General features: G+C 34.6%; 3 protein-coding genes across 9 annotated transcripts in view; 2 read left to right on the top strand and 1 right to left on the bottom strand.

The window, feature by feature from the left end:
* The window catches only part of RPS3A (ribosomal protein S3A), a 1,130,248-nt gene that overhangs the window by 588,807 nt on the left and 526,525 nt on the right, over positions 1-14,916 (top strand). The gene's annotated exons all lie outside the window — the stretch shown is intronic.
* LRBA (LPS responsive beige-like anchor protein) overlaps positions 1-14,916 on the bottom strand; it is a 758,453-nt gene that overhangs the window by 296,610 nt on the left and 446,927 nt on the right. Inside the window, exon 1 of one of the 5 annotated variants that reach the window (XM_050791170.1) lies at positions 13,100-13,271. The exons of the other annotated variants lie outside the window; for them this stretch is intronic. Coding sequence (XP_050647127.1) covers positions 13,100-13,126 — 27 coding nt within the window. The 5' untranslated portion in view covers positions 13,127-13,271. Of the gene's footprint in view, positions 1-13,099; positions 13,272-14,916 lie in introns of those variants that run through there. 5 annotated transcript variants of the gene reach the window in all.
* MAB21L2 (mab-21 like 2) overlaps positions 1-14,916 on the top strand; it is a 501,930-nt gene that overhangs the window by 483,963 nt on the left and 3,051 nt on the right. The gene's annotated exons all lie outside the window — the stretch shown is intronic.

Raw genomic sequence — 14,916 nt, 5'->3', positions numbered from 1 at the left:
TTTGACTGCATTTAGTTATGTAAATACTCACAATCAAAATATACAGATACAACTTTTTAAAATACACAGAAAGTACTTCGGCACTTATGAAATAGAATGCCATCATCTTCCATATAAAAGCTGAAATCAAATGAGAAATTGAAATTGATGTCAGTTTATTTCTGAGAGCTTAATATATTTGGTAAACTCCTTCCTCTTTGATAACACAGTGGTTTCAGTTTTATATAAAGACTCATTATATGACACAATATTTCCTAAGTATAAAATATGCAGCATTTTATTAAGTCCATTTCCATCTTTTATGAACAGCATGGATATAACTACCAATAACTTTAAAACCAAATTTAAGTTTCAAGTATTTTTCATGTGATTTGTTACAAATTATTTTGGAAATTTCCTGACTATATAACATTGTTTAGACTGTAATCATTTTCTTAAAATTTACCTAAAATGATAACAAGTGCTACTTGGCCCTCCGTGTATTTAAAAAACAAAAACAAAAAACATGAGCTAGAGATTTCCAGATCTCTATATATTATTTGATCATGTCACAACATTTCAGAGTAGGATAGCAAGATGCTTCTATGAAAATTAATCAGAAAAAGGAAAGCTTTGTGGCTTCTTGTGAAAACAAGAAAAAGTGTAAAGAAAAAGGTAGGTGATACAACAGATACTATTTAAGTTGTGGGAAGGCAAAACTTACTTAAGAAACTGTCATAGACAATTGCAGAAAGGGCATTAATAAAAGGAGAATGGCATTGACGAGATATCAGTAAAAATTTGATGGTTTTAAAATAAACTGCCAACATCTTCACAAATTACGCTTTACTGCTTCTGAGCTCTAGCAAGGTTTCTATATAGATAGGGATAATAACAGAATATAAGTCATTATAGATTTGTTGAGAGGATTATGACAATTAAAGTGCTCAGCATAGTGGTTGGCACAGAATAAGAGTTCAATAAAGTGGTGTGTTATTCTTATCATCTCATTGCAATTGACTTTTGAAAGACTTTCACATTACCTCTAGAAATATCATATTGTAAATTTGACCTTGCTGATAGAAATCTGTTGGAAAAAGAAGGGCCTCAAATTAGTCACTCTAGAGGCATTTATTTAGCATGTACTATCTAACTAGGCATGTGGTGCTACCAAGTAAATAACTTGATATATGCCTTCCAATAACTTTTCACAGGGTAGGTTAACAAAGGGAGAGGAATACATGGATAATAAGAGGAAAGAACAAAAACAATGATACATTAAAGTGTTTAAGATCAATGGTAACTGAAGCATCTGTTCAAAGAGAGTTCTTGCCTGGGCACTGTGGCTCATGCCTGTAATCCCAGCACTTTGGAAGGCTGAGGCAGGAGGACTGCTTGAGTCCAGGATTTCAAGACCAATCTAGCCAACACAGTGAGACACCATCTCCACAATAAATAAATAAATAATAATATTAAATTAAAAAAAAAAATCAAAGAGAGCGCTCTGTGTGGCATCCAGCGACAGAGGTAAGAAAGCTAGCCTGGAAAGACAAAGACTTCAGATTGGGGTCCAATGGGAAACAAAGTTGATTAGGAAGGATTTTAAAGCACTACGGCATAATGACAGGGTGTTTTATTCTATTCCTCTAAGTAAAAACCTGCCAAGGGAACTAGAATATAAGCATGTATTTAATAAAATCATTTAATTATTAAACCACTGAAAATTTTCCCTTCTTTCTTTTATTCCTTCTTTCCATAAATATTTATTGAATCTCCACTGCCTAGCAGGCAGCATGTAAGTGGTGGTAATAAGAAAACATTAAGATGAGGACTATACCTGGTTTGAAGAGAAAAACTTTAGTGTAAATAATCCCAAAGAAAACTATCCAAGATTATTTTATCAGCACTGCACCTGCACTTTATTTTCTTTTAAGTAGGTAGACTGTTTTCTTATTACAACTTAAAGATTTTAGAGTTTCAAGATTGTATCAAATTAATACATTTATTACATTTTAGATACATATTCATATCAAAAGCATTCTAAAACTCCATCCTCAAAGCTCTACTCACTTAAACTAGTATTCTGGACCTGCACATGAGCATTCGGTTTTGAAATGCCCTACAATTTTATCAGATACCAGAAAACAACAACGAAAAATTAAACCTGGTTGAAAAAAGGGAAAGCTAGGATAATTTAGAAGTAGATTTGGGTCAGAAGACTATAACTAGCTTCTACCAGGCAAACCAAGATTTATAAAAGCATGTAACCTTGGGCGAGGGTCCCATGCCTCAGTTTATCAGCAAAATGGTGATAATACCTACCTCAAGGGGTTGTAAAAATTTATGAGTTAATACAGGTAAAACACTTAAAACATTGTTTGGCACATAGTAATGTGTGCTATTCATATGTGCCATTATCATTGTAGATGCATCTTTCCAACATCTGGTTGGTGAAAAACATACACAGACAAATGTAAATAGCTCGAAAGAGCCTTCAGAAGTAACACAATAGAAGAACAAGCAGGTAATCGCAGAATTGTGTTAGTGACCTAAGCGTGTTTAAGAAACAAGAGGTAAAGCAGAGGTCACAATGTGTGTTTAACTTTAAATAAATATATGAAACAAGGAAAATTATATTCTAGATTTTAAAACATTTAAATAACTTTCTATTGCTTTACATTGTCCAAACAAAAGCTGTATTAATAATAAAGAGTATACTTCCGAATCTGGAGTTCCATCAATGATTTGTTCAGCTTGCATAAGTCACAACTGATTGGACACAGTCCCTGTGGGCTTGCCATTTCATCCAGACTGGACGGTTCATTAGTCATAATTACTATAACTGTACAGCAGAGACTGCAGTTTTATCTCATCATACATCTTTGATCAAGCTGCTTCAATTCTGCTTCATCAGCATATGAAGTTACATTATTGGAGCTTTTTATTTTCCAATCGGTAATTAACATAGATTATGCTTTTTATCAAAACATGTATTTGGTCTTCACATTTAATAGTGAGGGCCCAGATCTGACCACCATTTGACCTCTGAAATTTCTACCACCTAAATACCATGAATCATAAACTGAAATCCAGAATACCACAGAGAAAATTAAACAAAGAAAAGAACTGACCTGTGTTAAAAAGCATAAGATGATTGCACTTATCTAAATTGAGACTAACCATATTTGCTGCAGCTTCTCATTAAACATTAAATCGCACACCAGAAGAACACATCATACATATTTATTGTTTTGCACTGTCACTTTCAAAAGACTCATACCACAATTAGTGTTTCTCTCAAACTATAAGCTACATAAAGAAATTTCCCATGAAGCTTGAAGACAAAGTAATGTAAAAGATGGTTTAAGAAGGTTAAAGAACAGATGGATAATAGATTTCACTGAACACTAAAGCATAACACACTCACTTCAGAAAAGAAAATGTTGCCAAAACATAGTTCAAATATAAAATACTGAATGAAATTGATGTGTCAGGAATTTTTTTTCCTTCCAAGTTCTTTTGGAGAACAATAGGGGACTAAAAGGCCTGTCTCACTATTTTTGCATCTCACTATTTTCATGTGTAAAGTGTCCCCACTGTAGGCTGCATGAACAATCATAATCGACAGTTACATGCAGGCACTGAGGCTGCAAAAATCCCAGAGTAATTAGTGTTGTCTGAATGCAATGACATCTGTGTTCTCATGGTTCTCGAGACATGTCAGGCCAATAAGATGTATATGAAAAAATATGACAAGCATTGCAAATGCCCTTCTGAAAGTTCTTACACTTTAGGGGAAAGCTGAAGAAATAACACATGTCATCTTCTTTTTGTAAGCAAAATATTTAAGATTAAAAGGTCTAGAAAGATCTTTTGACTCATTCATTCTCTTTTTGTAACTATAAAACATTTGTTCAGAATACATCAATAGGGTATGAAAAAATCTGTTGTAAGTTGGCTTCTTTTTAAAACTTTCTCAGCACACGTGATTGATTCTGTGCAGTGCAATATAGGTGCCCACTCCTGTAAGTGACAAAACAGATGGCATATCTTATTAACATGCCTTGGTTTCTTTACCTTTTAATTAAAAAATATTACCTTTTAGTCCTGGACATAAAATAGTTCAAAATTTGTGGTTAAATGCCTTAGAATTATGTTTGTATTTTTCTAACAATACAGATTGTCAAATTGACTGTATTAAAAAGTCTTTGTTTTAAGATACCTAATGTTTTTGCTTACTGATGCCTATTGCCGAGCCCTCTCCCTCTATATGCTGTAGCAGTATGTTTCAGCATGCACTTGCTCCAAGAAAGACATTAGTCATCATTAACAGAAGCACTGACACCAAATCTAAGTGCCTCTCCACAATGACCAAGTGGCAATCATCTTTCTCTTACACTGTCACTGCTGATTAGGATTTTCTTTCATGAAAATTTAATTTGTACCCCTTTCTGCAGCTTCTTTTTTTTTTTTTTTTTTTTCATTCCTGAAAAAGCAACGTTTTCAGGAGAGATTACAGATAAAAGCAAAGAAGCTCTACCTATAATATAGCTAATGATATAGAGATTGCAAGATTCTCAGGTAAATCTTTTCTCTAATCCAACAGAAAAACACAGATTAAATCAATGATTAATAAACAGAAGAAAAACAATGATTCTAAAAGGAATATTGCTTTATTGCTTTAAGAATCTATAAGCCTCAAAAGGTAACTAATTCAAGGAACCCAAATAAAACTTCCCTACATATTAACACAATCCCAAAGCTTCTTTAAAACTAAGACAACACTTTGATAGTCACCGTCTTTCACGAGGTTTCAAATTTTTATTCTCCATTTTGTAAACAAGACAGGGGCATTCACACAGACACATCACTGTAAACTGAAGAAAATACTTAAGCAGTCCTACCTTTAGTATGCATTAACCTACTGGGTTTTTGTTTTTTTTTTTTTTTTTTTTTTTTTAAGAAATTTTCAGTTGTACTGGACAAATGAAAATGATTCATGTGGCCAAGCAGGGTACTCTACAGCTAGATGATACTGCAGACAAACTCTGGTTCTGTACAATATCACAATGTTAAACAAGATATCATAGCAATAAGTTATTTAAGGAAGTTTTTAAAAACATTTACTTTTCTGTTTTATTTCAATCTGTTTAAAGTTTTTTTTTTTTTCTTTTTTCTTTTTTTTTAATGTAAGCATGTGATAGTTTGCAAGGGTCCTGGTACAACCCAAACTCCCACTTCTAGTTATAAATATTATCATCTCTTCGTATTACTTAGATATTATAACAAAATAGAGGTTGGTTTAAATTTAAAATATCTTGAAATTATTTTATATCCCTTTTCGAACATAGGTACTTTTAGTCAAAACAGGTAACACTTTTGTGTTTACATGAGCATAAAATGTATCTTTTCAAAATGTAAATAACCACATGAAATCCTCTGAAAGCAAAAATCAACATTATTTCTTTGTAAATCAGAAGCAAGTACAATTCATCAAACTTTAGTCATTAAATGATCCTTCTACTCCTGACTATTTTATTGTGAAAAATAATACAGAACAAATTTGAAGTTCAAATAGCAACTGCTTGGTGGCATTTACAAATGGTTCAAGTTTTTTTTTCTTTTTTTTCTATTTAAAATTGGTCTGCAGTTAGAACATGTAGGAGGAGATTAGGAATGAAAACGGATTCTGGGAGGCAATGTCTAACTACTGAACTTTTATAACAGGAGTATCTTTGATTAAATAAGGAGCTAGTCTAAAATAAAAGCAAAACTGTACCATAATAACCCAACTTAATTATCTTTGTAGAATACATTTATAAATGATTGGCTCATTCTATCTTTATTTGACAAACTAAATATGCCTCTTAAATTCTCAAACATTTAAAATTCTGATTCTCACAGTTGCACAGACTTATCCAAATTAAAACTTCGAAAACTTACAATATAATGACTGACTCCATTGCTAGATCCAGTAAAAGTTCAAGTAAAGAAGTTTAGCTCTGTAACTTCCATCCCTCAACTAAACCTCCAAGTCACTTGTCAGTTAAAGGCTGGGCGATTTATTGACCGCCTCTGGATGCATACTGTCAGTGCTGAAGGAAATATGAGGGAGGGTTGTCGCTACTGTTCTGGAGCTCATTGATAATGACATACCTGCCTCTGTCACCCATTACCCATACTACAAACTACTTAGACCTAACTGAAAAATCAATAGCCTACTTGCACTGGTTCCTGTGGCTGCCTCCTTTGATTGTCAGCTCCTGTCTAGGGTCAGCACTTACATGAAAGGGGCTGTGACTGCCTGATGCTTTCAGGACAACCTAACGATATGAAACTAGCCAACAGAACAGTAAATTCTGTCTCCCTGCCCTCCTCATCAATTAGGCTTTGACTAGGCTTGCCTGTAGAAACCTGACCTTTTAAGTTTAGGTGAATATGGACTAGCTGAACACACCATTGCCCTCAGCACTGAGCCAGGAAATCTACTGACAGGTTAAACAAAACAGAAGGTTGTAACTGTCATAATTTGCATTGCACTTTCACGCCAACAAGGGTGTTATCAGTAGGGGCAAGCCCTGGAACACACAACTCCAGTACCCTTAAGCCACGCTACTCATAAATTTTCAAGTGAAGTGAGATAAAACATAAATTCACAAATAGCAATGCATTTCTCATCTCTCAGTCTTTTAGGTTTGCACTTTGCAAACCCACAGAGTGCCCGTCAACAACTCTTTTTGGTCACCTGGCACTCCCATTGCACTAATTAGGGACTTCCATTGACCATAACACAGAAGTAAAAATAACAATGCCTATTTAAAACCTGTTTTAGAGAGCCTGTACAATATAGCAGATAGACTGACTGGTATATATGTCAAAATGAGAACAATTAGATCTCAATATGTTATCTTTTCTTGCCTCAATTCACTCCCTCCAAAAGTATCCACAAGCTTAGACAAATAATAAGTTATCACGTAAGTGAAAGGAGGTGTTGAAATTATTTCCTACCATGCTACTCTGATATAGCATCTTTTACAGTTTGAGGGAAAACTAAGAACATCTGTAAAATAAAAGATGTTAACACTTTTATGCTTGTCAGATCTTCTGATGAAAACAAGTGAAAAGCATGAGAAAGAGTATAAAACTAGCCTTTCTTTAGTGACTCATGTTTTGAAAATCACTTCCCTGCTTAGATCTATCTTTTAACACAGTATGAACTTGGTAATAGCAAAGTTGCTTAGCACAATGTCATTTCTCTAAGGAGAAGACCAATAATTTCTTTTTTTTTTTTTAAGTTAATTGTGAATGGGAACTTACTTTGGCTTCAAGAACTAATATTTACACAATACCCAATCTTCATAAAAATGTCCAAAACATTGACAGTCCACTAAATATTTAAGGGAAAAAAACATACTGTTCATATAAACATACACTATTTTTCTATCTACGGGAATACATACTGCATTTTGTTTTATAATTTTATGATTCAACTCCTATTAAGCAATAATTAGTATACTCAGAATTTTTTCCCAAGTTGCTACTTCACTGTCCCTCACAGTTGTCTCCAAACTATATTTTGTACAATTTTTCCATAAATCTAAAATATCCATAAGCTTATTCTCGTCTGAATTTAAAAATTTTCATATACCTATGTTAGAGCAGCATTGAAAGCCTAAACATCTGCAGAAAGATTTCTGATAGAAATAAACAAAGATGTCAACGATTTTAGTCATGTAATCATGGAAAATTTTAGACTCTTTTATCTAGAAGAGATAGAAAGATTACCTAGTCCAACTCACTCATTTAACAATTGAGAAAATAATGGATAAAGATAGTGACTTGATCAAAGTCACCCAGGTAACCAAGCCAGGACAAAAATTCTGGACTTTCTGTTTCCTAGATTGATGCTTTGCTGATACATTCACACTGTCTCCATTTATCTATCCAGGTAATCTGGATAGCAACCACCTTATATTTAAAATATATATCTATAGATTTGTGTCACTCATTTTTAATTTATAAAGTTTATAGAAAGTTTTGATTAGCAGAAAAGATTAGATTATTCATACAGCATTTAACCAAAAAGTTACCATGGAACAAACATTAGAAATAGAAGGCCCAATTAAGTATGGTTGGAATCCTTTACTGACCTAATATGATGATTAACTAAGCATCTGGTCATCTTTCTGCTCCTTTGTGTGTACACAGCTGATAGCAAAGTGAAAGGGTATGGATAGTGTCTGATCCCAGCAAGCAAATCATATGAAAACAGCCATAGCTACAGGTCAAAGATTTTCTACTCAATCTAGATGAACTTAAACCTACTAACCTCGATTTTAAACCTAATTACCTATATACCAAATCAGTCAGAAAATAAGAGAATGACTCTTTATGATCCAAAGATAATAAGGGAAGATAGGAAGGAAAAATTCAGGAAAGAGACTGGCAGAACTTTAATATCCATAGGCCAAGACAGTTATTTTATATCCTAGCTTTATATCAGATGGTTAACGGAAAAGTTTCCATTCCTTAGATCATTAAATATTATTTCATTTATACTACACAGATGTCTTCTATACATGGATTGCAATCAATGAAGCATTTATTTGTTATTGTTTAACCATCACAAGCAATCAGAGAAACCTCTCTGCACATCACTTTTACTCTAATTCATAACATTTAAAGGATGCGATAGGCTAGATTTTTAACATTTCCATTAAAAATAACACAAAGTCCATTAAGTATTTCCTGTAATCTTAGCAGATGATCAATGCCAAATTACTACTATTCATAATAATATAGAGTGCTATAGAACCAATACATTTTTAAATAAAATGTTTAAAATGGCTAGTGTTCCTAAACTATAACAAAAACCTACCCATACGATACGCTTAACTAATAATTTTAAATACAGGCCCACAAAATGTCTCGTATGACCTGAAAGAAATAGCACATAATGCCAAATATTATATTCTGAACTAAGTACAGCTCAATACTAGCATAATCTACGTCTCTAATTTCACTCGTCTGTTTTGTTAATGTCTGGCACTGATCACAAGAGAAAGTAGAAACGGAGTGGGGATGGCTTTAATATCCTAAGAAACATATTCTACACAATATGAGTCATTAATATTGTCTTCATAAACAAAAGATATCACACCTTCTTGAAACCGTAAGGTCAGCTTTCAATTTTCTTTAGCACTTAAATTCATTAACGTCTGATCCTGGTTTTTCTGTCTACCTTCTGGAAGTGATATTAAAGGCCAGCAAAATTATTTCTCCAGGTAGAAAAGTCACAAAGAACAATCCACAAATTATACAATAATTCCTTAAAGTTAACAGTTGGCTCTACCAAATATACCCTTTCAGGTGAAGATAATAGTGACTTATGAAAGCCAAAGTTATTGGGCAGGTAAAATTTAATATTTACCTAATAGTACATTAGTAAGTTCAAACTGGTTTTTTTTTTAAAAAAAAAGAAAGAAAGAAAAAGAAAAAAAAGGAGGAGGGGAGAAGAAAAGAAGGAAGGAACAAGGAAGAATAGGAAAAGAAAATTTTAAAAAATTTTGCTTTGACTTTTCAGAACTGCTTAACTATGTATGTAAATAAAAGAATGTAGTTGTTACAACTCAAAAAAGTATACATTTAAAATGAGAAAAAGATACATGATTTCTTGGTAAGCTCAAAAGACATATACCAATATAAGTGAGAATATAACAAGTTCAAAGAAACATTCTAAAAAACACTTGCTGAATTAATTTGGATGTTAACATTTCACATCCTAGCGCAATAATATAATGACATTTACTTCTTAGTCAGGCTAAAAGCTGCTTACTTCGATTTTCCTGAGCACAAGTTCCTTACTTTATCACTGTATATTTTTGGTGACATAGAATTATGTATAGTTTAATAAAGTACTCATTTATGCAGCTGTTATTCAACTTGGGGAAAAATCCCAATATATAGCATACTCTCAATTTTCTCATCCCACTATATAAGTATTATATTTGTAAAGTCTAATAGGTAACAAACAACTCTAATCATATATATTATCTAAGGCAATCCAAACAAATTTAAAAGGACCACAAACAATACTCATCAAAAGTACATAAAAGCATTTTATTTTTCAGTACAGTTTGGTAGACTTACTATACAAAAGAAAAGCTATTGCTTTTACCTGACATAAAATTATCTGAAGTTCAACCTGTTCAAATGAGAACAATATCCTTGGGTTACAAATCAAAGAGAGTAAAAAAAAAATTTTTTTGTTAAGGCTATTTTGTGAGGGGGGAAGAATAACTTGTTTCAACAGCATGCTTGACCATATAAAATTATTAATAAGCACTATGATGAACTGTTCAAGGCAAATATTCAATTACTGGTTATTTTAGATTGATTCCAGAATAATTACAAATAGTTTAGAAACAATCTCCTTCACACTTTGCAATTTTAGAAAACTAAATCCTTTGACAGAGAATAAAAGAGTATATAGTTTTACTGTGACTTATAATGTGGATAGTATAATCTTGATGACTGTCATTAATGCATCTTACATATATTTAAATATAATTACTTCAATAAAATGTCATCAACTAGAATATACTAACCAATCATGTCTGGGTTATTTACTTTTTCTGTTTTTAGTGAAATAATTTTTAAATTCAGAGAACTTAATAGTGTTTTATTTCCTTATTTACAATTTGACCAAAAATAAAAATGAATGTTCAGTTTTAAAAAACAAGCATTTTTATAAGTATGTACAATGATTAAGTATATAAGAACTAAAAATTTAGCACCCACATAGATGTTTCAATGTTAGATTTTAGAGGATAAGACTATATACCAGTAAACATGTAGTCCTTTGTTTTCCAAAAAGTATAAATCCTCCAGAGATACTTTCTTTTCTGAAGTCAATAATCTGATTATTTTTTGAAAGCTTCTAAAATGTTTCCCGGAAAACAAAACCATGTATTCTAACATTTGTTTACTCTTTAGCAAAGATTATTGAGATACCATATATTATTTTTACAGATAATAAAATAATAGATACCTTTTAAGTCTCGCTAACATGATAAAGTAACAAATGCACTAAAGTTAACTCAGTAAATACATTTTTAAGTAAAGATCAGCAAAAAATAAAACAGTTTAAGAATTTTGTATTCTCTGGAAACATAAACAGGATTATAACTGTCATGTTACAGAAGCACTGACTTCAGCCATTAGTTTGGTTTTGCTCTTGAGAAACACAACATGAACTACTGCATCATTTCTTTTCAAATCCATACATTCCCTGCAGCCATTCAAGCTTCATCAGCAGTCCAGGAATGTATAAAAATGACAGGCAAAGGGCATTAGGTATTTTTACTTCCATACTATTTTCCTATAAATGGAAGAGGATTCTTTCTCAAAGCACTTAAGCTCAAGCTCAGTCAATGCTGAAGGAAAATATAACTGAATTCTCTATGCAAGAAAGTATCACAATTGGATTATGTACTACTTTTCAAGAAAATGTTGATAAATCTAATACTGTATTATTATCTTAGAATAAAACATTGTAAGGTTAGCAGTCAACTTAATTACCCATTATTCTTCAATTAGAAATATTTTCACTTTTTAAAGTATTCTGTCAACTCATCACCTTAGTTTAGCACTAAAGTATTCAGTTTTGGTTCTAATCTTAATTATAAAAATTTCCTTAAAATATGCCAACTTTTTCTTGAAAATGTATTTGTATAAATAATTTTTTATTTCCAAGTTTCTGTACTCATAAAGGTTTCGGTGAAATAGGAAATTCCATTAATAATTAAAAGTTTATTTAACCACCATTAGTAAAAATAGGATGTAATGAGTAATCTGGTTATTTTACTGGACCTTAAACATTCACATTGCTATAAAACTAGTACATTAACAACCCGACTCAATTTTTTGAAGAAACTGGGAAATTTTCAGACTAAAGTTTTAAACATCCACATATTTTAGTTTATAGTAACTAAAAACATGCCCACTTCAGTACTATCACCTACATTCTTCATGTTCCTAATGTAATGATGCAAGAGGTAAAGCCTAGGGAAGTCTGAAGGTTATGGACTACCCGAAATCCAAAACAAAAAATTCAAATCACACCCTGAATGTCCTCCTTCCCTTTTTAGGAATGTGCTGCAGCCAGCCCAGCACCACAGCTCTGGGCAGAAGCATGCTGATGTTGGCACTGCCTAAGCCAAACAAACAAGATGTTTAACAGTCAAATAAAATGTCCTGCAGCCTCCCTAATGAATTTGTCAAGGACCATCAGATTTCGCACCCCCTCCTTTGCCTCATTAACTCAAGTATGATGAGACGGATTATAACAAGAGAATACAGATGAATCGGTCTGAAGACCTGAAGTGGCTTTTAGCCTCTAGAGTTTCTTTCTCTCACTTGGTCTCCTTTAATAGAATATAGTATCTCCTGCAGAAGGAGCTGCCAGTTCGTTTTAATACACCATCAAGGAGCTGCTGATGGACTTCTATACTAACATACATAAAAGCAGAGGTGACAGGGGCTCTCTCAATTACAGCCTCTTCGGATACCGTTTCCCCCTTCAATTATTCAACCAGAGGAAGAGAGGACCGCAAAGGCGCAGCTGAAGCTGCTCTGAGAGCAGAGGCAGCCAGAGTGAGTTGGGGTGGGGGAGGGGGGAGGAAGAGCCAGCAAGAGGGAGCATTATTTGCTGGAAGTGTTTAAGTTTATTGCTCGAATGATGTTTCTAATTAGTACCACGGCCATAAATTAAAGTCGCCTTTGTTTAACTGATTTATTATTTACTAGAGCATCTACCTAAGACAGGGTAAATTGGTAATGAATTGTTTTTAAATCAAAACATTTGTAATGTTTTATCATCCTTCGGCCTCTGTATGCAAAAGTAGAGAAGCGTGGGGGCAAGGATGAGAGAAAACTTAGCCGAGCTTGACAGAGCTGCGAGTGGAGGTGCAGCGGGGTGTCCGGCGAGTGGTGGAGCGAAGGTCCGCGCGGCCTGGGCCGCCCCACCCGAGAGGAGAGGAGAGGGCGCGGGACATGCGGCGCGGCGGCGGAACCCTGCGGACCAACTCCGCCACCCCTGAGGCTGTTTGCAAACACTCACTCTCGGGAGCGTCGCGGGCCGGGCCATTCGCGAACCAGACGCCACGACGAAGCGACCACCTCGAGAATGGGGCGGGAAAGCTCCGCACCCTCTATCCCCGCCACCAGTCTCCGCCCAGTAACTGCCCTCGGAGAAGCAGCCACGGAGCCCCTCCCGGCCAGTAGCGCTCTCCCGGCAGCGCAGTGCCCTCCGGCCCAGGCAGTTCCCTGAGCGCCGGCGTGGCCTCCCGGGTTAGAGCTGGGCTTCCACACGCGCGAACCCCGAGGGCGCGAGTTCCCCTCCATCCTTAGGCTGCGAGGCGTTCCCGGACGCACGCGGCCTCCCGGGAGAAGGCTGGAGGTCAAGCCGCCCAAGTCTCTGCCACTCTAGAGAAGTTAACTAAAGCTCTGGAGTCGCGCGGACGCTTACTTCTTCTGACTGTTCTTCCTAATCCCTGGAAGACAAACCCTAAGCAACAAATCCGAGATATATTTTTTTAAGCAAATATTCTTTAGAAAGGGACTTATGCCAGCGAGAGAGGAAGGGTGACAAACTGCCTGTGGTCCGCACCAGGTATGTAAGAAAGAACCAAGAGACCCAATTGTCTGATACCAAGTAGATGGAAAGCAATTAACTACCCTATGCAATTCAATTCAGGTTCACCCGGGCGGACTTTAAGAGGGTAAGTCAAGCCTTCCCAAGGGGTTTTGAAAAAGCCAAACTACCAGGTTTCTAAAACGAAGTCTTCACCCAAATGGACTCATAGATTTTTATTTTTATCGCATAACCCAGGGCTGGAATATAACCTCCGAAATCAAACTAAAAATAATCACGTCTACCTGATACACGTTAAAAAGATTCAGAATCCAGACATTTTAGGTCCATACATAAACCCTCAATATTAAGCAAATCAGAAAAAATGTTCTAGCTTTGTTTTTTTCACCCAAAAGTATCGAAAGGGTACAGTGGGTACAACTTGTTTAGGATAATACATGTACTAAAAAGCACATGCATGTCTTTCATTGAAATGCCTAGGGAGGAGTGAAGCCATCTGTGTAATCAATAACAGGATAGTTATAGATTTTTGTGGCAGTGAAGTCTTTTAAAAGCAAGAGTCAATTATGAAAATAAAATCATTTTACAAATGAAACTGTACCTGTACCCCCTAAGAATACATTCACAGTTAGATTTACAACAGTACAATTTTAAGAAAACTTTAGGTTTACATTTACTTCCCTTGTTTTTCATTAAGTTTGAAACAATTTTAGTAGCTTATTTTAAAAGTATATCCTACTAAGTTCTACGACATATAAATTTGCACCATTTCTCACAACTTAGATATTTTCTCTCTCGTAACTAGTTAATTCTTGCACCGATAAAATAATGTATTAAATATATGTGAATCTTAATTATGAAATAATTATCAAACAAGGTGCTTGGACTAGTTTTTGCCCTGCCCTGTTTTTCAACAGCATATCGAAATTACTAAAAAGAGATTTATGGTTATAAACCCTCACCTTATATCCACTCCAACCCCCACTGGTGCACATATACAGCGATTGCTCTGATTCTTGGCAACAATGGGAGGGGAGGGGAAGAGAAAGGAGTAAGACTTTAAAGGAGGAAAAAACCTGGAAAAATTAGGTCCTTTCCCAGATTCCCCTTTCTCCTCCCATTTGCCTTCAAGCCAAAGTAATTTTGTTACAGTTTTCACCTTCTCCTACACAATGTTGATAGATTCATTAAAAAAAAAAAAAAAAAGTGAGCCTTTCTGAACCACTGCTACTCTCCCTCGCGTTATTCCAGCCATCTCCAGGAGAGTCCCTTCTATATAAACT

Source organism: Macaca thibetana, chromosome 5, assembly GCF_024542745.1.
Source record: "Macaca thibetana thibetana isolate TM-01 chromosome 5, ASM2454274v1, whole genome shotgun sequence".
Classification (NCBI taxonomy): Eukaryota; Metazoa; Chordata; class Mammalia; order Primates; family Cercopithecidae; genus Macaca; species Macaca thibetana.
This window is presented reverse-complemented; position numbering and strand designations above follow the sequence as displayed.